The 27388-nt window shown below is 44.5% G+C and overlaps 2 protein-coding genes across 7 annotated transcripts in view; both read right to left on the minus strand.

Moving 5' to 3' along the window:
- Positions 1-27388, minus strand: part of rps16 (ribosomal protein S16) — a 329498-nt gene that overhangs the window by 227364 nt on the left and 74746 nt on the right. The gene's annotated exons all lie outside the window — the stretch shown is intronic.
- ppfia2 (PTPRF interacting protein alpha 2) overlaps positions 1-27388 on the minus strand; it is a 206791-nt gene that overhangs the window by 72831 nt on the left and 106572 nt on the right. For all 6 annotated transcript variants that reach the window (XM_072674092.1, XM_072674091.1, XM_072674090.1 and 3 more), the window contains one exon: positions 5251-5352. In XM_072674092.1, coding sequence (XP_072530193.1) covers positions 5251-5352 — 102 coding nt within the window. The remainder of the gene's footprint in view (positions 1-5250; positions 5353-27388) is intronic.

Raw genomic sequence — 27388 nt, forward strand, 5'->3', positions numbered from 1 at the left:
TTAATGTTCCAATTCCAGTGCTTGCAGGGAGCTATGTGTGAAGGGTTCCCACACTTAGGGTAGCAGATGTTACCACTGCACCGACAGTCACCATACGAGAAAACGGCACTGCATTAACCAACACAGTAAAGGGTAATCGCTACAGGAAAGACAGGAGACTTTATTACGCTACTGTGCACTAAAGTAAGAGCTAAGATACAACAACCAGTTTTACAAAAATAAAACAAAAGCTTGATTTGAGCTGTGTTAAGTGTTTTAACTGAGCCATAATGGAAGTATTTTGAGTAAACGTAGACGTAAACGCAGACGTAAACGCAGACGTAAACGTAGACGTAAACGTAGACGTAGATGTAAACATACCGCTTGTCATTGTCATGCCCGCATCACTGCGCCCGCCCCAGGGGGCGGTCTCGGGCCACGGCCCGCAGGCGATCATGAACACTCACAGTCACGGCCATGTTATGTTCTGGACTTTTAGAGCCCAGGTGCTGAGATATTCAGTCTCTCATCACTTCAAGACTTGACCACTGCAGCTCTCTTCTGGCTGGTGTCCCTCTGCGCACCATCAGACCCCTGCAGCTGATCCAGAACACAGCGGCACAGGTCGGATCGGGTCGTCTTCATCAGACCCCTGACTCTGGCCTACAAAGCCATGACTGGACCAGCCAGCCCCTCCGTACTTGATGGCGATGGTCAAAAGCCTGATCTGCACCAAGAGTTCCTGCACCAGTTCTCCAAGTCTATACTAGTTCCTAGTAACTGGAACTAGTGGTCCATTATGAACTGGACCATTATGAGTCCAGACGCCCATTTGCTAGTATATTTACACGGATTCAGACTGATCTCGGTTTGCTTTAAACACAGTGAAGACTCCTTTCATCCTTATTGTGGTCAATCTTAATAACATCCACTGTGCTTCTCTTAGTAACGCTGTGGATAATGATACAGCAATGCAGCTGCTAATGAGCAAACATAGCATAATTAGCACGGCTGGACGAAAGGGATCAATGCGTAGCTTACAGATCATATCAGTACTGATAGAAAATTGTGATCGATTTGCCCAAATATTTGGTGTATTAGGTGTACCTAAGATAAGATGTTTTAGGATATACTATATGGACAATATATTGACAAAAGTATTGGGACACACCTCTTAATCACTGAATTTGTGTCTGATTCAGTCCCATTCAGCGACAGGTGTATAAAATCCAGCCTCTAGTCCTGCAGTCTGCCTTTCCTCCACACATCAGTGAAAGAACAGGAGGTTCTGAAGAGCTCACTGAACTCCAGCGTGGTTCTGTATGTAATAGGAGACACCGCTGCACCAACAACTACAAGTCAGCTGGTGAAATTTCCTCCCTCCTAGATCTTCCTCCATCAGCTGTGAGTGGTGTTATTATTGAACAGTGGAAGAGTTTAGGAGGAACAGCTCACAGAGAGCAGCTCAGCCACCGAGTGTCTGTCAGACCACGTAAAGTTACAGAGCGGGGTCAGGGCCGAGTGCTGAGCTCAGAGCAGAGTGCAGAAAAGCCTCCAACTGACTCAGTAACTGCAGCAGAGCTCCAGACCTGCTGCTGCTGGTAGAGCTTAGAGCAAAGGAGGACCAACTCTATACTAATACAGCCTATGGGTTTAGAATGGGGTGTCTGAAAAGCTCCTATAGTTGTGATGTGTAGGTGTCCCAATATTTTTGTCCATTTCCTGCATATAAAGGAGAATGTTTAATCAGAGAGAAGAAGTGCAGAGGTTTGGTTGGTTTACCATAGTGGGTAACAATGGAACCACACTGACTGATCCGAGCCACTGTTAGACAGACGTCTTGAATGTCTGCACAAGAAAATGGGCCTTATTGTCCACTCCAGTCCACTCAGCACCCAGCATATCTATAAGTATAGGGATCTTCTAAATGCTGCATGTTCCTCTTATAATTAATAGCAAGTCAAAGCCTGACACCCTTTTACAGGACAATAAACAATGAACTCCTTCAGACCCCTTCATTAGCCACCCCAGTACCCTTATACAGCGCCAAGCCTTCCAGCACTTCCTTCAGGGCAACATTAGAAAGATCTACACTGAACACTCACCACAGTCTCACAACCATCCTCTCTCACACGTATCTCACGATATGTTCACTAGACATGCTACGACTGATCCCGTCTCTCTGTTTCAGAAGTGATGGATAAATCCACCTCTGTCGGCTGTGAGCTTGACCCCGCCCCCTGTCTATGCTCTGCTCCAGTGCCTTTAAAACAGCTCCAGTCACAGCAGTTCTCCAGAAGCCCAGTCGAGACTCAACGCATTCCTCAAATGACACGCCCGTCTCCAACCTACCTTTTTCAGCTGGCAAGCATTTCCCTCCAAAAACAATCTCCACGAGTCTTCCCCATCAGGCCGCTGTGCTCAGGATAGTTGTAAATGACCTACCTACTGCATGCTGCTGATAACGGAGCCGTAAGCATTCTTCGCCTTCCCGATCGTAGTGCTGCATTCAACATGATCCATTATGATGTTCTTCTCTCCGGTCTTATCTCCATTCACATTTCAGAATCAGCCTTAGACTGGTTCCACATCTTCCTCACTGACAGACAGCAATTGGTCACTGCTAATGGTGAACACAAGGAGTTCCTCAAGGATCCATTTACGGCCCCCTTCTCTTTTTTTTTTACCATGCACATGCCTCCCCTTGATCAAACCTCCCCGATATAGAGATATACAGTACTCTACAGAGGTTTTCTATGTAATATAATTTGATATTTCTTGATATTTTTCATTTTCTGAGCTACACTATTTGGACAAAAGTAATGGGACACCTGCTGATTTGTGGTTTCTTCTATATTCCAATTAAGGGTTTAAAAAGAAAAGAGATCCTGCTCTTGTTGGAGTAACTGTTTCTACTGTCCAAGGATAAAGGTTTTCTACTAGATTTTGGAGGAACTTTGCTGTGAGGATTTGATTGCATTCATCCCCAACTCCTCAACTCATCCTAAAAGTATTAGATGGAGCACCGCCATCATTTCAGAGAACACAGTTCTTCCACTGCTCCACAGCTCAATGCTGGGGGGCTTTATATACCCCTCAAGCCCACACCTGGTATTAGGCAGCATGGTGCCAATAGGTTAATCTAGGTTATCTGCTGCAGAGAGTCCTATTCTATTGCCAGTACTTCTATTCTACAGAGACTAGACAAGCCTGTGTCAGCAATGGGTGCAACTTGGAAGTAGTAAAATGCATTCATAAGGAGGTGTCCACAAATATTTGGACATATAGTGTACAATAAAAAATTAGGCATGCTCTGAGCTGTCATGGATCTGCAGTATATTGAGCTGCTGCCTTTACTAAATGCCCTTGAAGAACACCGTCCTCGAGTGTTTGGAAATCCAGAAACTTAGAATTTTTGCCAAACAATCACTGTGTAGTTCCAGTTCCTCTGTTCCACGGCTCAATCTTCCTTCATTATTCACAGCACCATCTCCTCTCCTGTCTTTCCGCCTCTGGTTAAACACTTTCAGCCTGTTAAACCGCCGCTTTACCCTCATCCTCTCCTCCTCCTCCTCCGCTTGCTTTCCCTCTTGTCTCATTAGAGCCTCCTCTCTCCGCTCTGCAGCTTTGATATCGTCGGCCTTCTTCAAATATGTAGCTTGCATATCCCCCGTTTCATCATGGGCTCTCCGAGCGCTCGGCTGTGGGAATCGCTGCTTAATTGAATTGTGGCAGAAAGGTTACAGGGCTGTGTTCTATTAGCCGCCTGACTCACCAGGGGCCCTGAAGGGAACACTGAGGGCCTGGAGGTGAAAATGATGTGAGAATCTCTCACTCTCTTCTGTTCTGACCTTATCTCTCTCTCTCTCTTTTTCTCTCTCCTGAGATGGAGGTGAGAACCCTGTCTGCAACTCTGGATCGGCCTTGACAGACAAAGCTGCATTTGACATGAGTCCAGGCATCTCGGATTTTGTTAAAAAAAGCACCGCTTGTCATCGGACTGTCAGTATTTTTAGCACGTTCCCGATCCAGTCGAGCCATTATTACAGGATGAATTCTCATCACTCGCCCACCAGAGCATGCATACTTACTGTACTGTAATATCACGCCAAGTGACGCTGTTGTTAGACCACACCAGATCACGCATGGTAAGCAATTAGTAACACACTAATCCGGGCTTGGGCTTGGGCTTGGGCTTGGGGCTGACGGTATGTCCAATTAAGGACGGTATTTAAAAAATGACAACGTGTCTGATTTGTCAAATATCTGTTCTGTGTCTATATCTAATACACAGCCAAATAAGCGAACTCCCTCTTGTGCATTTAACAGAGCCACAGGATGGGGGCGCTGGGGCGTTCATATGTCATATGGGAAAAAAACAAGCACTCCGTAGTTGCAAGTTCAGCGACCCCGAGTTCGACTGAAAGACAGAGCAGGGATGAGCCAGTCTACTAGATGTTTCCGAAAACAGTAGGAAACACTCCTGAGATGATTCCCTCAACACTCTGCTCGCAGATATGAGGGTTTATCATCTAAATGGGTGTGATTTGAGCCTCAATTAGCTAAAACTCGGCCTGTGCTGTGGTGTTTAGCATGCTAGCTAACTTATCTAAGAATGGGAGAAAAAAAAACGTATTTCTTTGTAGCCGTGCAGTCAGAACGTGCCGCTTTCGAGGAAACAGGTTGTGACGTGGAGAAATTAGCTTGTGAGACTGCTCAGACTGTGAGAAGAGTAAGCAAAATTTTGGACATTCATCAGAAATTCATCCGGTTATCCAACTGCTCACTCTGAGCTCGTTTGGGGAGTTAATCGGGCATCATTTCACCTCTCACACCGCACGTCAAACGACAGCCATTCGAGCAAAAATTCAGAGCTATCCTGAAATTCAGTCAGTAAAGACCAAATCAGGCTTTAAAACAAGCTGAAATGTCACCGTGTATGGCTGGCTATATTTTAGATATAATGTCAGATATAAAGATCAGCATATATAAAATATATATAAACATATATATAAACTACTTCCCTGCAGGGCTTGGTTTCCACTAGCAGGCTCCAATATTGAACTATTTTGTAAACAGTTTGAGTTTTTCTTGCCATTGTTGCCTTGGCTTGCTCAAGAGTGGCTCTATGTCAATAAATGTGAAGTGAATTCAATTGTCCAGAAACTGTCCAGGAGCCATCAGCTGGGATTGAACCTATATCCTCTTGGACAACTGTCAAGGATGCTAATCATCTTTATGTTCAGAGCCTACTGTGCTGGTGCTACTTACCCTGGTGTTGTTCCTCTCAGCCTTCAGCTCGGATATCTCCTCCTCTTTCTCCAGCAGCTGCTCCCGGCAGGCGTTCAGCTCCTTTGTCAGGGCTGCAAACTCCTGCAAAGCACAAAACAACAATTTTAGGATCCAGCTAACACTGAGTCTAACACTGAGTCGGGGGCTGATTTTATCATGGTGTACCCTTTAACACAGCAGTAGAGATGGTCACAATCTGCAGCACTGAGGAATACGCTGGCGGTGTCCTCACGTTACCTCGTACCAAGATTTCATACAGTTCTCTTTTACCATTATTATCCATTACAAGCTCTACCACTCACTATCAATCACCATCATTCTTCATCAGACACCACGACTCTCTACCAAACACCATCATTCTCTCTTAAAAACACCAACATGTACCATCCACCACCATCTTTCTTCACCAAACACCACCATTCTCCATTAAAATACAATAATTATCCACCAAACATAATAATTCTCCGCTAAACACCATCATTCTTCATCAAACCCCACCATTCTCCGCTAAACACCATCATTCTTCATCAGACCCCACCATTCTCCGCTAAACACCATCTCACACCATTCACACACTAACAAGTACCATCAACCACCATCATTCTCCACCAATCACCACCATTCTCTATTAAAATACCATAATTATCACCAAAACCATTAAAAACGCCATTGTTCACAATCAACCACCATCATTCTCCACCAAACACCACCAATCTCCAACAAACACCTCCATTCTCCAAACACCATCATTTACCACCAAATACCACCATTCTCTGATCACCATCATTCTCTACCATACACCACCATTCTCCAATAAACACCACAATTCTCCACCAAACACCACCATTCACTGATCACCATCATTCTCTACCAAACACCACCATTCTCCAATAAACACCACCATTCTCCACCAAAAACGTTCATCACTAGGGGTCTGGTGAGAACAGCTCCTGTGTGTGCTCTGCCTGCTAACATCTGCTGTGTGCCGACCAGCAGAGTGAGGAGATTCACTGAGAGATTTCTGTGTCTGTGGAGTCATTTCACAATTCAGTGCCACCCTCCAAAAAAACAACACCAACCAGCCCAACACACACACATACACACACACACACAAAAGGCCTGTTCTCTGCTGTCCCCAACACACACACACACACACACACATGGTCTGCTCCCTCTCTCAGCAGATGGATAATTGATAGAGGCTGATCTAAATGCCACAGAGTCACAGCCAGGCCAATTACAGCAGTAGGCCCGTTCTGGATGATCCAAATGGTCCAGCATGTTCCTCTCTGAGCCCCGGGGCCAGGCAGACTGGCCTTACTGTGTGTTCCACACCCTTAGTAATCCACACATACATCTGCAGCATACAGACTCATCAGCAGTGCTCATTTAGCTTCACACACACTTTACAGTTTACCTCAGTGTGAGGAGCTCTGTGTTAGCGTTGGCCTTCATTAATCTGAGAGCAGTGTTGGCCTGTAAAGGTCAGATCCAAGCAGTTCAGCCAAACCACACTAAAGCACACAGGTATTTATGCAAACCTACGGACAGCGACAGTAAGAGTAAGCTTTGTTAGTGAGAACCTGCACGAGTACATGAGTAGACAGGTCAGCACACCTAAAAGAGTGAACATCTGCCTTGAACAGTGTCAACATCTGCACAAAATCATCACACACTCTTCAGACGTCAAGCTAACACTGAGTCGGGGGCTGCTTTTATACACCAATAGAGACGGTTCCCATCTGCAGCACTGAGAAATACACTGGCGATGTCCTCATGTTTCCTTGTAGCAAGACTTCATACAGTTCTTTTACCATCCTTCTCTAACAAACACCATCATTCTCCATTAAAACCACCAAAATTCACCCTCAACCACCATCCTTCTCCATTAAAACCACCAACACTCACCCTCAACCACCATCATTCTCTAACAAACACCATCATTCTCCATTACAAACACCAACACTCACCCTCAACCACCATCATTCTCTAACAAACACTATCATTCTCCATTAAAACCACCAACACTTACCATCAACCACCATCATCCACCAACAAACACCATCATTCTCTAACAAACATCATCATTCTCTAACAAACACCATCATTCTCCATTAAAACCACCAACATCCACCAACAAACACCATCATTCTCCATTAAAACCACTAACATTCACCCTCAACCACCATCATCCACCAACAAACACTATCATTCTCTAACAAACACCATCATTCTCCATTAAAACCACTAACATTCACCCTCAACCACCATCATTCTCTAACGAACACCATCCTTCTCTAACAAACACCATCATTCTCCATTTAAAACCACCGACATTTACCATCAACCAAAGAAACACCATCATTCTGCAACCTGTGGTTGAATGTATTCATTAGAGGGGGTGATGTCCGCAAACATTTGGCCGCCTGAACAGCAGGATTTTGACTTTTCTGGAGCTGATCTCACCACCTAAACAGCCCATGAAGGCCAGGGAGGTTTTGGGATTCAAAAATGAAACATGCGATCATGTCAGGTGCAAATAAGCAAAAGACCTCTCTGGAAGACAGGACGCAGACAGTGAGCAGATATGGTCAGCCCCACCCAAACCCTACACCCCCTTACAAACAACTGATACCCAAGACCTTTAAGTGGCAGGTAGGATCAGAGCAGGGATTCAATCCAACAGGAGGAGAGCTCAATAAGAAACAGCTCCTGGACACTCCGTGGGCAAACACGTTCCTGGCTGCAGGCAGGACAGCCTGTCCCCTGAGGACGAACTGGGATCAGGTACAGCTTCGGGCTGCAGCTCGGGCCGTGCAATAACACAGCTATTGATTGGAGCTGTGCTGGGCTGGCTTAATTATAGCTGAGTAATTGAACAGGGATCTCCGCAGCTGAACACCCTGAAGCCCACATCCATGATGGACCTGGAGCAGGCATGACGAAGCCTTGGTGTGACTGAGCAGGGCTGCAACCACTGTCCCTCTCCACCAAACAGCATTACTCCCATCCAAACCACATCATTCTCCACCAAACACTGTAATTCATCACCATGTCATACTACATCAAACACCACTGTTCTCAACAAAACACCATCATTCTCCACCAAACATCATCATTCTCCATAAAAAATAACTACTCACATCCAAACCGTTATTTTCCACCAAACACCATCATTCTCCACCAAACATCATTACTCTCATCCAAACCACATCATTCTCCACCAAACACTGTAATTCTCCACCATGTAATTCTATATCAAACACAATAAAAGACCTAAAATCTACAACCACTGTCAGTCTCCACCAAACATCACCATTCTCCACCGTGTCACTGCAAACACCACCATTCTCCACCAAACACCATCATTCTCCACCAAACACCATCATTCTCCACCGTGTCACTGCAAAAACCACCATTCTCCACCAAACACCACCATTCTCCACCAAACACCCGTATTCTCTACCAAACACCATCATTCTCCACCGTGTCACTGCAAACACCACCATTCTCCACTGTGTCACTGCAAACACCACCATTCTCCACCAAACACCATCATTCTCCACCAAACACCATCACTCTCCATGTCATTCCCTACCAGACAGCTTCTCCTTATGGCAGCAGGTCTTTGGTCAGAAACTGACCCCTGATGAAGGCCCAGAGGACGACTCACAAGTAAAAATACAGGCTGGATTTTTTTTCTGGACCTGGATTTGCCACCTAATGATGATTATGTCTAATCTCAAGACAAGACAGTAACATAGATCCCCTACACACACACACACACACACACCCATCCACACACACACACACACATTTTAACGGTGCTTCTCCAGCAGAGCACTACAGGACTCAGTATCAAAGCTTCCTCACTGCTCTATGCGGGGTACCGCAGGTCAAAGGTCAAAGACTGCATCCTGCGAGCTCACAGTGCCGTGACTCTGCTCTTCCCGGGAGTGATGTAGCGGACGTAGGAAGCCGGAGCAGCGGAGCAGCCGGAGCAGCCGGGTGCTTCATTAGCGTGTAGGAGGACTTTGCCACATGTATTGACTTTTCCCTCCCGCAGTCCTGGGCTTATTATCCGACTACATCACCGCGCCGCCTGAGGCCCGAAGCTGTCTGACATACAGCCAGAATCTTCGGCCCTGATGCAACACACACACACACACTCACACACACTCACACACTGACACACACACACACACAGTAAAGCGCAGTGTGCTGGGCCTGGTAAAGGAGGAGTAAACACGGTGGAGGATCTGGGCGCTTGGGGACTGGACTGGAGGATTGTGTAACATCTTCTGTTTTTAGGCTCCAAAAGCAGTTAATAGATATCAGCTCAGAGGATCCTCCAAGTACGGAACCGACCCGAGCCAGCGGAACCAGGGCCAAGTACCTTCATTTTAATCCAAGTCCTGAAGTTATGGCGTCCACAAAAACTCCACAGAAGCAGTACCAGCACAAGCACCCTACTCCATCACCCCACTCCAAACGTCTAGATATCAAACAGTTTCTGAAATAATCTGGTCTAGAATTGTTCTGCAGTTCTCCATGAGGCTCTAGATTTATTACTCTGGTACTACAGGTCTTTCTTCTCTTGTTCTGCAGTTCATCCTGAGGCTCTAGATTTATTACTCTGGTTCTGCGGTTCTTCCTGATTCTCTAGAACTCTTAATCTGGTTCTGCAGTTCATCCTGAGGCTCTAGAACTCTTACTCTGGTTCTGCAGTTCATCCTGAGGCTCTAGAATTATTACTCTGGTTCTGCAGTTCATCCTGAGGCTCTAGATTTATTACTCTGGTTCTGCAGGTCTTTCTTCTCTGGTTCTGCAGTTCATCCTGAGGCTCTAGATTTATTACTCTGGTTCTGCGGTTCTTCCTGATTCTCTAGAACTGTTAATCTGGTTCTGCAGTTCATCCTGAGGCTTTAGAACTCTTACTCTGGTTCTACAGTTCATCCTGAGGCTCTAGAATTATTACTCTGGTTCTGCAGTTCATCCTGAGGCTCTAGATTTATTAGTCTGGTTCTGCGGTTCTTCCTGATTCTCTAGAACTCTTAATCTGGTTCTGCAGTTCATCCTGAGGCTCTAGAACTCTCACTCTGGTTCTGCAGTTCATCCTGAGGCTCCAGAATTATTACTCTGGTTCTGCAGTTCATCCTGAGGCTCTAGATTTATTACTCTGGTTCTGCAGGTCTTTCTTCTCTGGTTCTGCAGTTCATCCTGAGGCTCTAGATTTATTACTCTGGTTCTGCAGGTCTTTCTTCTCTGGTTCTGCAGTTCATCCTGAGGCTCTAGATTTATTACTCTAGTTTTGCGGTTCTTCCTGATTCTCTAGAACTGTTAATCTGGTTCTGCAGTTCATCCTGAGGCTCTAGAACTCTTACTCTGGTTCTACAGTTCATCCTGAGGCTCTAGAATTATAACTCTGGTTCTGCAGTTCATCCTGAGGCTCTAGAACTCTTACTCTGGTTCTGAAATCCTAGAATCCTTAGACTCTTATTCTGGAATCCTTACCACGGCTCTAGATTTCTTATTCAGGTTCTGAGATTCTTACTGTGGTTCTAAAATTCTCACTATGATTCTGGAAATCCTACTCTACTTCTGAAATATTTACTGTGCAGTCCTAGAGTCCTTGTGGTGGTTCTAGACGCCTTAGTCTGGTTCTACAATCTGTACTGTTGCCCTAGAATTTGAATAGTTTGAACATTCTTACTCTTATTCTAAATTCTTACTCTTCCTGAGGCTCTGTAATTCTTACTGTTATCTAGAACACAGAATGAGTTAAGAAAAATGATCTCAGACACTTTGATTTCTGAGTTTTCACTCCATTGTAATTGGGGCTCTTTGCTGGTTCAGCCTGACAGATTCTCCGCTGTAGAGCAGAAGCTCAGTCACAATCTCGGCCTCTTGTGAATCACAAACTGGAGAACAGAGGAAATACAGCAGACTAAACACTAAACCTTCCCAGAAGAAGCTGCATCTCAGGCCGGGCTGTGTGGGTTTGAGGCTTACTGCAGAGCTGCATGTAGCAGAACGTGTGATGGAGCTTGTTAAAGGCCTACAGAGGCGTCTGCACACCAATCTGAAAGCACTGAGCTTTATCGGAACATTCTTCCATACAGGTGCATTTCGTAGGTGTACAGTTACTGTACTGTAGCCTGGGCGTGGGTACGGATACTTAAAATGTCCCGATACTTAAAGGAGCTGTACCAGAACACTGAACAAAAACATTTGCAGTGTATGACCGCCCACATGCTCCTGCAGCATCCACACACACACACACACACACACACACAGGATAGAGACTCAGCACATCTCATTTCCTCAGCTTTAAATATTCAAGAAGGTCATCTCTGACTGTAAGAACATCTCCTTAACATCTCGCTGCTCCTTCACACTGCAGACAGGAAGCAAGTCAGAAAGTATGCAGCGAGTTGCTATCACTTACTCTAATCCACAGAGAGTTTACAGAGTCAACTAATAAGACATACTGAATAATTCATACTACACACCGAACAATTTACAGTAGATACTGCTCTGGATACTGAACAATTCATAGCTGATACTTAATAATTCACACTAGATACTGAACAAATCCTAGTGGATACTGAAGAAATCCACTGTGGATACTTAATAATTCATAGTGGATACTTAATAATTCATAATAGATACTTAATGATTCATTGTGGATACTGAATAATTCATAGTAGGTACTAAACAATTCATAGTGGATACTTAATTTATAGTAAATACTAAATAATTCATACTATATACTGAACAATTCATAATAGATACTGAATAATTCATAGTAGGTACTAAACAATTCATAGTGGATACTTAATAATTCATAATAGATACTGAATGATTCATAGTGGATACTGAATGATTCATAATAGATCCTGCACAATTTATACTACACACTGAACAAATTTATAGTGGATACTAAACAATTCATAGTGGATGCATAATTTATAGTAAATACTTAATAATTCATAGTGGTACTTAATAATTCATACTAGATACTGAATAAATCCACTGTGGATACTTAATAATTCATAGTGGATACTTAATAATTCATAATAGATACTGAATGATTCATAGTGGATACTGAATGATTCACAGTAGATCCTGCACAATTCATACTACATACTGAATAATATTTATTTTATTAATATTAATATAAGCATCATACTAATTCACATATAGTTATAGAAATGATATAGAGTCTAGTCATAATTTAAGAGCACTTCTAAAGCACTTCTATATATAATAAGTTCCATCTATATAATAAGGCAAACTGGTTGTGCTTCAGAGGCTTAAAACATTATTTGGATGATCCTAGTTTTCTAATACCTGAATCTATAACTGGGTATATAAACACACAGTGATAAATAATGAACAGCTAATACAGGATAAGAGCTGGACTGGTGGAATGACCATAACAAACACAGAGGGCTAACTGATATAACCCCCCCACCCCCCACCTCCACCACCCCCCTCTATCTCTCTCTCTCTCCCACACTCGGACAGCTGTTTCTGGGTCAGTGTGTGAGCAGGGTAGAGCAGTGTGTGTGATTTAGTCTGGCCTTCGTCTGCTGAAGTGAGAGGGGTCAGTGCCCCCTCCCTGGGGGAGTGTAAATCTGTACACACAGAGGGAAATCCCACTGAAGACGAGCGGCTTACAGCTCAACCACACCGGTTCCCTCAGACCCAGAGACCAAAACACGAAACCTCCTTCAGTCCGACAAAGCACACCGTCACTCAAATCCATCAGTCAGATCCATCCCTCAGACTCATCCATCATATCCATCTCTTAGACTCATCCCTCAGACCCAGAGACCAAAACAAGAAACCTCCTCCAGAGCACACCATCACGCAGATCCATCAGTCAGATCCATCCCTCAGACCCATCCCTCATATCCATCCCTCAGACTCATCCCTCAGACCCATCCCTCATATCTATCCCTCAGACCCATCACTCACATCCATCCCTCAGACTCATCCCTTAGACCCATCCCTCATATCCATCACTCAGACCAATCACTCAGACCCATCACTCAGACTCATCACTCAGACCAATCACTCAGACAATCACTCAGACCAATCACTCAGACCCATTACTCAGACCAATCACTCAGACCAATCACTCAGACTCATCACTCAGACAATCACTCAGACCAATCACTCAGACCAATCACTCAGACTCATCACTCAGACCAATCACTCAGACAATCACTCAGACCAATCACTCAGACCAATCACTCAGACTCATCCCTCAGACCAATCACTCAGACAATCACTCAGACCAATCACTCAGACCCATCACTCAGACCAATCACTCAGACCAATCACTCAGACCCATCACTCAGACCAATCACTCAGACCAATCACTCAGACTCATCCCTCAGACCAATCACTCAGACAATCACTCAGACCAATCACTCAGACCAATCACTCAGACCCATCACTCAGGCCAATCACTCAGACCAATCACTCAGACTCATCACTCAGACCCATCACTCAGACCAATCACTCAGACAATCACTCAGACCAATCACTCAGACCCATCACTCAGGCCAATCACTCAGACCAATCACTCAGACTCATCACTCAGACCCATCACTCAGACCAATCACTCAGACCCATCACTCAGACCCATCACTCATGCCAATCACTCAGACCAATCACTCAGACTCATCACTCAGACCCATCACTCAGACCAATCACTCAGACCCATCACTCAGACTCATCATTCAGAACCATCACTCAGACTCATCACTCAGACTCATCACTCAGACCAATCACTCAGACCCATCACTCAGACTCATCATTCAGAACCATCACTCAGACTCATCACTCAGACTCATCACTCAGACCAATCACTCACACCCATCACTCACACCCATCACTCAGACCCATCACTCAGACTCATCACTCAGACCCATCACTCAGACCCATCACTCAGACTCATCACTCAGACTCATCACTCAGACCAATCACTCACACCCATCACTCAGACCCATCACTCAGGCCAATCACTCAGACTCATCACTCAGGCCAATCACTCACACCCATCACTCAGACCCATCACTCAGACTCATCACTCAGACTCATCACTCAGACCCATCACTCATCCCTCATCGCTGCTACTGCACTATGGAGCTTTGGTGGTGGAGCTGCAGGACAAGACTCTCTTTTTAGAACTGCTGTGTAAAATCCTGTAGTGTTACTCTACCGCCTCAGCACACATGCTTCTCTTTCCCCTCAAATACCTCAGGTTGTTCACAAATGCATGTGTACAGTGAGTCCACGAGGGGGCGCTCTAAGCCTGATTTGTATCTACTGCAGTAGAGTAAAACTGAATCACACTCCACACCTGTAGGGGGAGCCCTGGGCCATAGTGCTGCTTTAAAATGTGAGAAGAGTCCATAAAACTGTTAATATTAATATATATCTGCACATGCAATGAGCACTCACACACACACACACACACACACACACACACACACACATTACAACCAATCTAGCTCTCAGTGAAGACCAAAAGAATGTGAGGATAATTGTCTTCTTATTTCAGAGGCTGAAGATGATTCACACTCTCAATCGGCTGATAATAGAACCCCCCCTTAAGCAGCTGAGCCACTGTCTATCCCCCCACACCCCCCCCGCTCCTCCACCGTTTAACTACACCACCGAACCACACAGTCTGCACACCCAACACCACCACCATCAATAAGAAGAAATCAGCTCCTCCACCAGACCTCACTTTTAGCTTCACACAAACAACCACCAATCAGCCAAAACATTAAAACCACCAACAGCCAAAACATTAAAACCACCGACAGCTGAAGTGAAGGACACTGATGATCTGGATCCAGTGGCTCCTGTCTGTCAAGCGTAAGAATCTGAGACACTTTGACAAGAACCAAACTGTGAGGTTCTAGACAATGACTGGGTCAGAACATCTCCAGAACATCAGGCATCAGGTCCAGTGGGGTATTCCTAGTATGCAGTGGTCAGAACTATTTGTGATGATGATAAAGATGATGATGATGAAGATGATGACAATGAAGATGATGATGATGATGAAGACAATGATGAAGATGATGATGATGAAGATGATGACAATGAAGAAGAAGAAGATGATGATGAAGACAATGATGAAGATGATGACAATAAAGATGATGAAGATGATGAAGACGAGGATGATGAAGATGATAATTATGATGATGAAGACGATGATAAAGATAATGAAGATGAGGATAATCACGCTGTGTGGTCTGCTGTGTATTTTTGAAGTCTGATTTATGGTTTTTAATAAATTTATGTTTAAAAAATCAAAATTACCCACAGAAATGCATTGATGGGATGTTGAGATCTGAATTCTAACTGACAGTGTGATGTCACACTCTCACAACCAGGAAGCACCACCATAGCAACCACCTAGGATGTTATAGCAACCATATAGCAACCCCCTAACAACCACCTGTGACACCAAAGTAACCACCTGGAACACCATAACAACCACATCTCAACCACCTGTGGCATCATAGCAACCCCTAACACTATAGCAACCACCTAGCAACCGTCTGGAACACAATAGCAACCAGCCAGCACCACCATAGCAACCACCAAGGATGCCATAGCAACCATACAGAAACCCCCTAACAACCACCTGTGACAACAAAGCAACCACCTGGGACACCATAGCCTAGCAACCACATAAAACCACCTACAACACCATAGCAACCACTCAGAACACTATATGCTTTACTATGCTTTAAATGCATTCTTTCTATTTGCCACATTTCAGGCACTGTAGTTCCTTCAGGAAATGCAAATTTAGTTATCATCATCATCATTATTATTATTATTATCATTATTATTATTATTATTATTATTATTATTATTATTACTGTGTGTGCCTTTGGTTCAGTAAGCATTACTCTGAAGCATCAGCACATCAGCGGCGGTCAAGAGCAGAATTCATTCCGTCACAGCTCGGGCGGACAGCAGGGTCAATAACATCCAAGGTTCTCATTTCATGTCTTGTGGAGTCCATCTCTCGAACGGTCAGATCTGTTTTGGCTACACAATATTAGGTGGGTTTTAATGTTATGGCTGATGCAGTGCTGCAATATGGGCAGTTTAGTGTTCAAGCCTGTGAGTTTCTGCTGTTTATTAGAGTATAAGAAGTGTGACCACTGAGAACTGACCACCGTGTCAGTGAGTGCAACAGAGGAAGCAGAAGAGATGGGCTGAGAGGGTCACGGATTTGTCCAGCTCTCTGAACTACAGCTAAAAAACAAACAGGTCCCATCATGTGTGATTATCCACTAATCTCATCAACACACACACACACACACACACACACACACACGTATGGAGGACAGAGCCCTGAGCACCACAGCTCGTTACACAGCACACAAGAGCTCCTTCAGTCTGACTGATAAACCAGCCTAAACCTAGCCAGTATGAAGCTCTAATAGCATTAATATCCAGTATTAAAGCTCTAATAGCATTAATATCCAATATGAAGCTCTAATAACATCAATATCCAATATGAAGCTCTAATAGCATCAATATCCAGTATGAAATTCTAATAACATTAATATCCAATATGAAGCTCTAATAATATTAATATCCAGTATGAAGCTCTAATAACATTAATATCTAGTATGAAGCTCTAATAATATTAATATCCAGTATGAAGTTCTAATAACATTAATATCCAGTATAAAGTTCTAATGACATTAATATCCAGAATAATTTTAAATATCTATAATATTGCAAAGTGGTGATACAGTCTCAGGGCACATTGTTGGAAATGTACTTTAAATGAATAACTACAATTGATTATTTATAATACAGCAATCTAATGTTTTATTTTCTTAAACAATTAACTTTAGAAATTGAGTAAAAATCTGAATTAAACAAAAAAATAAATGATAACAAACGATGGAAACATTTGATAAAAGTGAATAAATGTATTTTCTGCAGTCTCTTAAAGAGAGCTCCTCTTTCTCTCTGTTTTTCTCCATCTTTCCAAAATGCTTTGTGAACCCTGAGTGATTGAAAAGTGATTGGCCAGTTTCACCCTTGACCTTTTTATTTCACCTCTGGGAGAGCTTCTCCAGCAGCCATTCATGTTATTGAGCTCTATTTTTGGATCACTAAAAGACATATTACTCTATAATCTGGAACCAAACATAAATTGAAAAAGAGAGTGAGAGGGGTGGGGGTGGGCCAAAAATAAAAAAACCCTGGGTTTTTTTCCAGGAACGACAGGTACACAGTTCTATTCCAACACAAGATCGGCCTTTTACAATGCTGATATCAAAGAAGACTGCAACATTAGTCTAGCAACACCTCAATAAACACTCCTATACACTAGAATAGAAGATATTAACCGATAAACACCTCAATAAACACTCCTATACACTAGAATAGGAGATATTAGTCCATAAACACCTTAATAAACACTCCTATACACTAGAATAGGAGATATTAGTCCATAAACACCTCAATAAACACTCATATACACTAGAATAGGAGATATTAGTCCATAAACACCTCAATAAAAACTCCTATACACTAGAATAGGAGATATTAGTCCATGGACACCTCAATAAACACTCCTAAACACTAGAATAGGAGATATTAGTCCATAAACACCTCAATAAACACTCCTATACACTAGAATAGGAGATATTAGTCCATGGACACCTCAATAAACACTCCTAAACACTAGAATAGGAGATATTAGTCCATAAACACCTCAATAAACACTCCTATACACTAGAATAGGAGATATTAGTCTGTAAACACCTCAATAAACACTCCTAAACACTAGAATAGGAGATATTAGTCCATAAACACCTCAATAAACACTCCTATACACTAGAATAGGAGATATTAGTCCATAAACACCTCAATAAACACTCCTATACGCTAGAATATGAGATATTAGTCCATAAACACCTCAATAAACACTCCTATACACTAGAATAGAGATATTAGTCCATAAACACCTCAATAAACACTCCTATACACTAGAATAGGTGATATTAGTCCATAAACACCTCAATAAAGCAGCAATGCCATTGGCTAAACTGTACATTTTACAACCATGGAGGAAATGTGGTGTCTATGTGGTGGTCTGATAAGGAAACACGGCCAACAGTGGATAAGCTCAAAAACTGCTTCTGACACTCAGGCACAAATCCGCTCTTTTGAAAGGTCACTGGGAACAAACTGGAACCCGTCCAGCCAAAAAAAAGAACACATTAGCACCTTGGGGTCAGATAGTGAGCTCTCAAGGGTGCACTTATATGAGCTGGTCTCAGTGGTTGTGTCTTTGGTGGAGATGGCGGACTCAGTCAATAAGAAGAGTGAACACTGGGATATTTAAGGTAACCAGGTCTTTAAACCTCAGGTTAAATGCTGATAATAAACATCTCACATGGGGATCAATTCATTTCTCCAGGAGAAGAGCATCCCCTCAACTTTTCCATCAGCGCGACCCTGATCCCCCGAACCGGCTTTTGCTGAGAGCTGGTTTCAAGGTGGTTGAAAAGCTGGTCACTCAGGTGAAAACATACCCTATACTGGTAAGCCAGGTGGGTAAGCAGCCTATCTTTTTACCTGTATAGGGTAACCTGTATGTGTTCTAGCTGGTCAATTCAGCATGACCTAACTGACCAAGCTGGTTGTCAAACAGGTCATACTGGCTGACTAGTTCAGACAAGCTGGTTAATAAATCGGGTCAAGCTGTACGACCAATATAGTCAAGCTGGTCATACTGGTGAACCAGTGTGGCCAAGCTGGTCGTGAGACAAAGATGAGGCCATGCTGGTAATGTCAGTCAACCAGCATGGTCATGTTGGTCAACAGGCTTATACTCATACAAGTGGACCAGAATAGTCAAGCTTTGTCATTGGACAAAGGTTCATGACGGTCAATCATTCTGGTCATGTCAGTAGAGTCTTGAGGCTTGAGTCTGAACTTTTGACTTTTCTCTGGATGTTCTGACCAAAACATGACAAAAATCAGCAGGACCATCCTGACCAATCTGGCTGTCATGTCGGTCATACTGGTTGACCAATCTGAGCAAGCTGGTCATGCTAGTGTACCAGCAAGGTCAAGCTGGTCATTAGACACAAAATGCCATGTTGGTCAACCAATTTGGTCATTCTGGTTGTCTAGCTCTGAGTTTGATAGACTAGCTGGTCTATCAGCATGGCCAATGGTGGGTCAAGCTGGTCATAGACTGAGATCATAAGACACATAAGGCCGTGTTGATCAACCAATCGGTCATTCTGGCCATGTCCGTCAACCAGCATGGTCATGATGGTCAATTCTGGTCACCAAGCCTGCTACAGTGGTTGACAGACACTGATGTGCTCTGGTGTGTGCAGCTGATTCACAGGTGTAGACACTATGAGGGAGCTAACAGGGTTGATGTCGTCAATTTAGGATGAAAGTGTATGCTGTCGGCCAGTGAAGGCTGCAGGAGGACAGGCTGGGGGAAGGCGATAAGGCCGTTGTGGTGGGGGGGTGCTGTCTGTAGATGGGAAGAGAGGGAGAGAAATGCAGATATCAGAGCGTTAGCGGCCCGCCGCTCATCTGTGTCTAATATCTGCTTTAACTCGCTTCACATGGACTTATCAGAGCTCTCCATCTCCATCAACAAACACACCACAGACCAGAGTTCATTGCTGGAAGACGGTTCTGTATGGAACTAGCTCCAAAAAGAACCCCTTGTAAGTCCTGTCCAGAACCCTTTTGACTAAGAGTGTGGCCTTCTAAGAGTTAAGAGGGTGAGTCCGGCTCCCTGTGGATTTGCACTGCTCGTCTTTTGGATCTGTCAGTAAATAAAGGAGCTGTGTTTGTCCCACAAACACGGTCAGTCAGTGTTTAAAGGTCAGTGTGGACAGGCCACTGCCACCTAGAGTTACTGCTGTTATTAAGGTAAGTGTTGCAGCATTAAATCAGACAGGGGAGAAAGGAACAACACACACACACACACACACAAACACAAAATACGGTTTAAAAGTATATTGTAAAATATTTTCTTATTCTAAAGACCTAAAATCTCCACATTAACATTCATATTAATGCCATGTTAAAGGGTTCTTTAAGGGTTCTTCAGTGAAGGAAATGGCTCTGCAGATAGTTCTCGTACAAGGAAACCCTCTTGTAGATTTGCATGTTAAGGGCTGTAGTAACTTCAGGCTCCTGCAGATGGCGCTGCACGAGGACGATGGGGCTATAAATACCTGTGGGCTGTGTGAGCGACGGGATTCGTCGGTTGAGAAGAGGTAGTTCAGTGCAGTGAGGGTCTCATTGGATGTGTGGACAATGGGTTGCGAAGCAGGGAGTGGCCAAAGACCTTAGTGTGAAGGAAGGCGCTGAATCTGCAGGTGTGTGGAAGCTTACGGTCATACGGGTCTACCAGCAGTGGCAGAGATCCCGGCCTACAGGACATTCTCCTCAAAGGCAAGAACTGCTTCTAGAAGATAAATCCAGTAAAAGGGAGAAACAAGAGCTTCTCATTCTGAAGAAAGTAGTGAGATCTTGTCGGTGAGCTAGTCTGAAGAACAGAGCTCAGTTCCTCCAGGTTTCTCCTGCACGCCCCCCAGTCCAGCCAGCTCAGCGTGGAGGATGTGTTCACCTCCATCATCAGCAGCAGCAGCAGCAGCTCACCTGATTTACCATCATTAAGCCCTGATTTACCACCAAACCAGGTGTTGATCTGAGGAGAACTCTGAATAATACTAGACTCCATGAGAGAGGAGAACTTTGAGAAGAAAAGAAGATATAAAGATATGGGGTCCTCAAACTTTTGACAGACAACCCTGCTAAACACACACATACACGCTCAACCCAAGACTCATGTGCACATGCACATACGGCAAGGAAAACAAAGGACAGACGCACCCAAACACACACACACACACACACACACACACACACACACACACGTAGACATCAGTAGCAGTGTGCCCGGCAGCTCTGCTCAGATTGCATTAGTGTAAGAAGTCTGATTCTCTGGCATTTTCCTAAAGGTCTTCAGATCAGAACATGAAGCCACACACACACACACACACACACACACACACACACACACTACAGCCTGGCTCTCCACAAACACATACAGTACATTCTTGAAATGAAAGGTGCCACAAGCGGGTTCTTTGAGGAATTCCATAGAAGAACCTCTGTTCTAAAAGAGGCGTGAGTGAAGAACCTTTTCACAGGATTGAAGAAGTCGCTGTAAAGGTTCTTTGCCAATTTAACGGTTCTTCAAAAGATGGTTCTTCTACAGCATCCCTTAAAGAACTTAGAAACGTTGGCCTGTTTCTGACTGCTGATCATGGCAGTAACAAGTCTTCAGCATCGGTGCTAATTGTTTTAATCACATCTAAATAATAACTTGGCATAGCTTTAATATTGTGGAATGCGAGTGGGCGCTCTTAAACTGTGTATGTTAATGAGCGCTGTACAGTAATGCTGTGCTCAGAGGAACAGATGTTCATTAAAACGTCCACACACACACACACACACACACACACAGACAGACGGAGCAGGAGCAGAATGATAACAGCTCTTTAGTTCCACTCTGAGTCTGCAGGAAGTTTCTCTGCGGGGGCACGGCTCTCTCTTCGTGTCTCCCATCAAACCGCAACAAATTCATTTCTGCTTCTTGATTCCCGATTTAAGCTGTGAGAGAAATCCCTCCGGCTGATTTCACGGACGCAAGCGGCCCTGTGTAGCAAACCTCCATCACATATGAGTCTGAAACAGCATTCCTCAGATATCCGTCCGGCCTGAACCGCTGACCCGGCTGTGAACGGCTTCGAGATAGCCCGGCGAAATCAAATTTGTTGGAGCTACGGAGCTAAAGTCACTAACAAGTCATGGATTAGCATGGCGCTACGGTGCTAACTGCACGCTATCTGAATCCTCACACGCTCTCCTCAAAGCTTGTGGAGGTGTTCGGTAATCGTTCGGTAATCTCCAGTAGACCTGATACTCACTGTTTATCTATGAACACAGACGAAACTACACCGTACAAAAGTTTGTGGACACCCCTTCTAATGAATGCATTCAGCCACTTTAGGTTCCAGCCATTGCTGACACAGATGTGAAAATGCACACACACACAGCTTGTCTAGTCTCTGTAGAGAAGTACTGCCAATAGATTAGGACTTTCTGCAGCAGATAAACTAGATGAACCTATTGGCACCATGTTGCCTAATAATGCCAGGCGTGGGCTAGAGGGGTGTATATCAAGCCCCCCAGCATTGTGAGAGCTGTGTTCTCTGGAATGATGGTGGTGGAGCTCCATCCAGTACTTTTGAATAGGAGGAGTTGGAGAGTTTGGGATGATGAGGTGGTGTGGTGGTGATCCACATCATCTTTAAAAGAATCACATGGAGGCCTCAGCTCCCAACCTATAGGACTTTACCACAGGTACCACAGGACCCTTCAGAGGTCTTGCGGAGTCCTGTTTTGGCAGCACGAGAGGGACCATAATATTAGGCAGATGGTTTTAATGTTATGGCTGATCGGTGTGTGCTCAGTGTGTGTACCACTCAGTGTGTGGTAGCCTTTACACAAGCCAGGCTCCCTGGAGTGGCAGCCGATGCACAAAAATGCCTATATACTGTATGTAAGTGCTGAGCTCAGGCTTTCTCTGACCTCTAAAGGAGAGATCAGATGGGGGGGAGTGCAGAAAGCTCTGATAACAGCACATCCTCACAGGAATACGCACAGTGCTGTACAGCACTATATAAATCATGTATATCCGGCTGTACAGGTGTACGTCACGGCACCAATCACTGACTGAAAGTGGGGCATCTTTCCATCTTCACTTAGCGATTAGTGCAGAGGCCAGGAGACCAGCGACATCACAACCACCCTGAATTCATGGGGAGTGTATTTGATGACGGAGTGGTGTGTAGAAGTCCCAGAATTCACTCCTGTTGTATCTGAATCTCCTCTGGGGGGGCGTAAGAGAGCACTGTTTAGAAACAGATCAACTTAATATAGAGTCGGGCTAAAGAACAGCTGCCAAACATGGTGGAGGTAGTTTCACACACTGTTACTGTAACTAAGACCCCTAAAGGAAACAGTGTGAGGCTAACGTGCCCCAGCTGACGTTTGATACATCATCTTATACTCATGTACGTACTGTAGATGTGATGGTGGGTCAGTCAGGAGTGTACTGTAGATGTAATGGTGGGTCAGGAGTGTACTGTAGATGTGATGGTGGGTCAGTCAGGAGTGTACTGTAGATGTGATGGTGGGTCAGTCAGGAGTGTACTGTAGATGTAATGGTGGGTCAGGAGTGTACTGTAGATGTGATGGTGGGTCCAGGAGTATACTGTAGATGTGATGGTGGGTCAGGAGTGTTCTGTAGATGTAATGGTGGGTCAGGAGTGTACTGTAGATGTGATGGTAGGTTGGGAGCGTACTGTAGATGTGATGGTGGGTCAGGAGCGTACTGTAGATGTGATGGTCGGTCAGGAGTGTACTGTAGATGTGATGGCGGGTCAGGAGCGTACTGTAGATTTGATGGTGGGTCAGTCTGGAGTGTACTGTAGATGTGATGGTGGGTCAGGAGTGTACTGTAGATGTGATGGTAGGTTGGGAGCGTACTGTAGATGTGATGGTGGGTCAGGAGTGTACTGTAGATGTGATGGTAGGTTGGGAGCGTACTGTAGATGTGATGGTGGGTCAGGAGCGTCCTGTAGATGTGATGGTGGGTCAGGAGTGTACTGTAGATGTGATGGCGGGTCAGGAGCGTACTGTAGATTTGATGGTGGGTCAGTCTGGAGTGTACTGTAGATGTGATGGTGGGTCAGGAGTGTACTGTAGATGTGATGGTAGGTTGGGAGCGTACTGTAGATGTGATGGTGGGTCAGGAGTGTACTGTAGATGTGATGGTAGGTTGGGAGCGTACTGTAGATGTGATGGTGGGTCAGGAGCGTCCTGTAGATGTGATGGTGGGTCAGGAGTGTACTGTAGATGTGATGGTAGGTTGGGAGCGTACTGTAGATGTGATGGTAGGTTGGGAGCGTACTGTAGATGTGATGGTGGGTCAGGAGTGTACTGTAGATGTGATGGTAGGTTGGGAGCGTACTGTGGATGTGATGGTGGGTCAGGAGTGTACTGTAGATGTGATGGTGGTGGGTCAGGAGCGTACTGTAGATGTGGTGGTGGGTCAGGAGTGTACTGTAGATGTGATGGTGGGTCAGGAGCGTACTGTAGATGTGATGGTGGGTCAGGAGTGTACTGTAGATGTAATGGTGGGTCAGGAGCGTACTGTAGATGTGATGGTGGGTCAGGAGTGTACTGTAGATGTGATGGTAGGTTGGGAGCGTACTGTAGATGTGATGGTGGGTCAGGAGTGTACTGTAGATGTGATGGTGGTGGGTCAGGAGCATACTGTAGATGTGATGGTGGGTCAGGAGTGTACTGTAGATGTGATGGTGGTGGGTCAGGAGCATACTGTAGATGTGATGGTGGGTTAGGAGTGTACTGTAGATGTGATGGTGGTGGGTCAGGAGCATACTGTAGATGTGATGGTGGGTTAGGAGTGTACTGTAGATGGACTATTCGTGGCTTCTTGGATTTCCAAATCAGGCACATTTCCAACACCTGCTACAGCCTCCCCTCTTCTGCTGCAGTCAAGAAACAGTAATTATCTCAAGTTCAAACTGGAGGCAGAAGCAAAAACAAGAATGACCATCGTCATGTTTGAACACGAGCAGCACACGTCCCGTCTCACTCCTCGTCTCACTCCTCTCCAAATTGGCCAAGACGCTTCCTCTCACCCACACACTCCTGCCAGTTTGGGCCCACCATGCCTTTTTATAACCAGTTAACATTTGATTATCACTCTCTCTCTCACTGAGCCAACAACACTGAGACTTCAGTGGCAAGCAAGTGGGAAGGAGACGGACAATATACACCAATCAGCCAAAACATTAAAACCACTGACTGCTGAATTAAAGCTCACTGATGATCTGGTTCCAGTGGCTCCTGTCTGTCAAGGTCTGGACCTACATATTAGGCAGCGAGTGAACAGTCAGTTCTTGAAGGTGATGAAGGTGCTGAAGCAGAAGAAATGGACAAGTGTAAGAATCTGAGACACTCTGACAAGAACCAGACTGTGATGTTCTAGACAATGACTGGAGGGTCAGAACATCTCCAGAACATCAGGCATCAGGTCTTGTGGGGCGTTCCTGGTTCCCACAGTGGTATGCAGAGGGCAGAACCTACCAAAAGTGCTCCAAGGAAGGAAGAACAACTTTGGATCATGGGCTTATTAATGTGCATGGATCTCCAGACAATCACAGGACACCTTCAGAGGTCTTGTGGAGTCCATGTCTTGACGAGTCAGAGCTACAGCCTACAAAGTGAACCCACGTGCAGGGTGTTTCAGATAAAATGGCCAGTGGAATAACTGGAAATCACTGTGTTATAAACAACCCTTCATGGTAAAAGTTGGTCTTAGGCGGTTTGTTGTCTTCCTTTCTCCTGAACCTCACACCATCTGGATTCCTCATTAGCCGATTAGCCCCTGTGTGCACTATAACAGATTTCACAAATTACAAACAATACAAATGTACAGAAAAACTTGCTATTACATCTTTATTTTTCACATTACTAGATATTACATCACCCATACAGCCCTCCGTCTATTCCCAAACACTACTGTCTTTGCCTCTAAACCCTTCCTCTTCTCATTTTAGCAGCTGTCTTTGTTCTGTGCTCTCTCTGACATCCTGGACTGTGCTTTGTAGTGCACTGTTTGTGGACACCCCTTCTAATTTATGCATTCAGCTACTTTAAGGTGCACCTATTTCTGACACGGATGTGCAAATGCACATACAAACACACAAACAGCTTGGGCTAGAGGGGTATAAAGCCCCCCGGCATTGAGCTGTTGAGCAGTGGAAGAGCTGTGTTCTCAGGAATGATGGTGGGTGATCCATCTAGTACTGTTAAAAGCGATGGGTTGGGGTGCTTTTGTTGCTAAATGCAACAAATCAATCAAATCCTGACAGCAATGCTCCAGCTCCAAAATCTAGTAGAAAGTCTTCTTCTCTGGACAGTAGAGACAGTTACTCCAACAAAAGCAGGATCAGCTCTTTTTAATACCCTTGATTTCAGAAGAAGAGCAGGTGTCCCAATACTTGTGTCCAAATCGTGTATCATGATCTCTTTGTTTGCATCGCAGGAGTCCAGTCCAGATAAACATGTTTGCCAGGCTACTAAAGGTCTAATGAATATCTTCCTTATCTAGGTCTTATCCAATTGAATTCCCCACAATACCCCAAGCCACATTTAAGGGTCAAGTCGTATGTCTATGCTAATCAAATCAAGCTTTGGGAAGCTTTCTCTTCAGCCAGATGTTGAACATGTGCAGAGAGCAATCAAAGATAATCACTACATCACGAACCATCAGCAGCTCCAAGGATCGACTCTTTACGGGATAGATCTGGGATAGACCTGGGTTCAGTCGGTGCATCTTCATATCAGTAATGTTTCTGCAGCTCGATCAGTCTTGAATAAGCACCGAAGTTCATACGAGTGTCTCCAATATTAACATCCGTTCCTTAATGGACTCGTCTATCTGACAGTGGAGCGTGGGCTCAGGGGCAGATTAAATGACTGTGACCCCAAGGACATATATTTCAGCCAGCTGTGTCTTTAGATTCCTCGCGAGATCACACGACTGTGAGTGAATTTCTTTAAATTGTGCCACCTCACAATCTCAACAGCTAATTGGATTTCAGGTTGAGTCAGCAAAGACCATCTTATTCACTGAGATAAGCAAAAAAAGTTCTTTCAGCTTCACTTTCCTTTTAAGAGTCTGTTAAACCAGACAGCACACAGCACTGAGAAGAGATCTACTGAATCTACTTGATTCTGATTGGTTTATTCTGGTGTAAATGAAATCTGTTGTATTTAGAGCCTGAATAATACCATAAGCAATACTGCAATCAAGCAGTCGAGAGAGAGAGAGAGAGAGGGGGGGGGGGGGGGTTCAAACTACTTTTAAATACTTTAGACCCCCAGATACACACAAAAATATCCCAGTCAA

The sequence above is a fragment of the Salminus brasiliensis genome, chromosome 2 (assembly GCF_030463535.1).
Source record: "Salminus brasiliensis chromosome 2, fSalBra1.hap2, whole genome shotgun sequence".
Classification (NCBI taxonomy): Eukaryota; Metazoa; Chordata; class Actinopteri; order Characiformes; family Bryconidae; genus Salminus; species Salminus brasiliensis.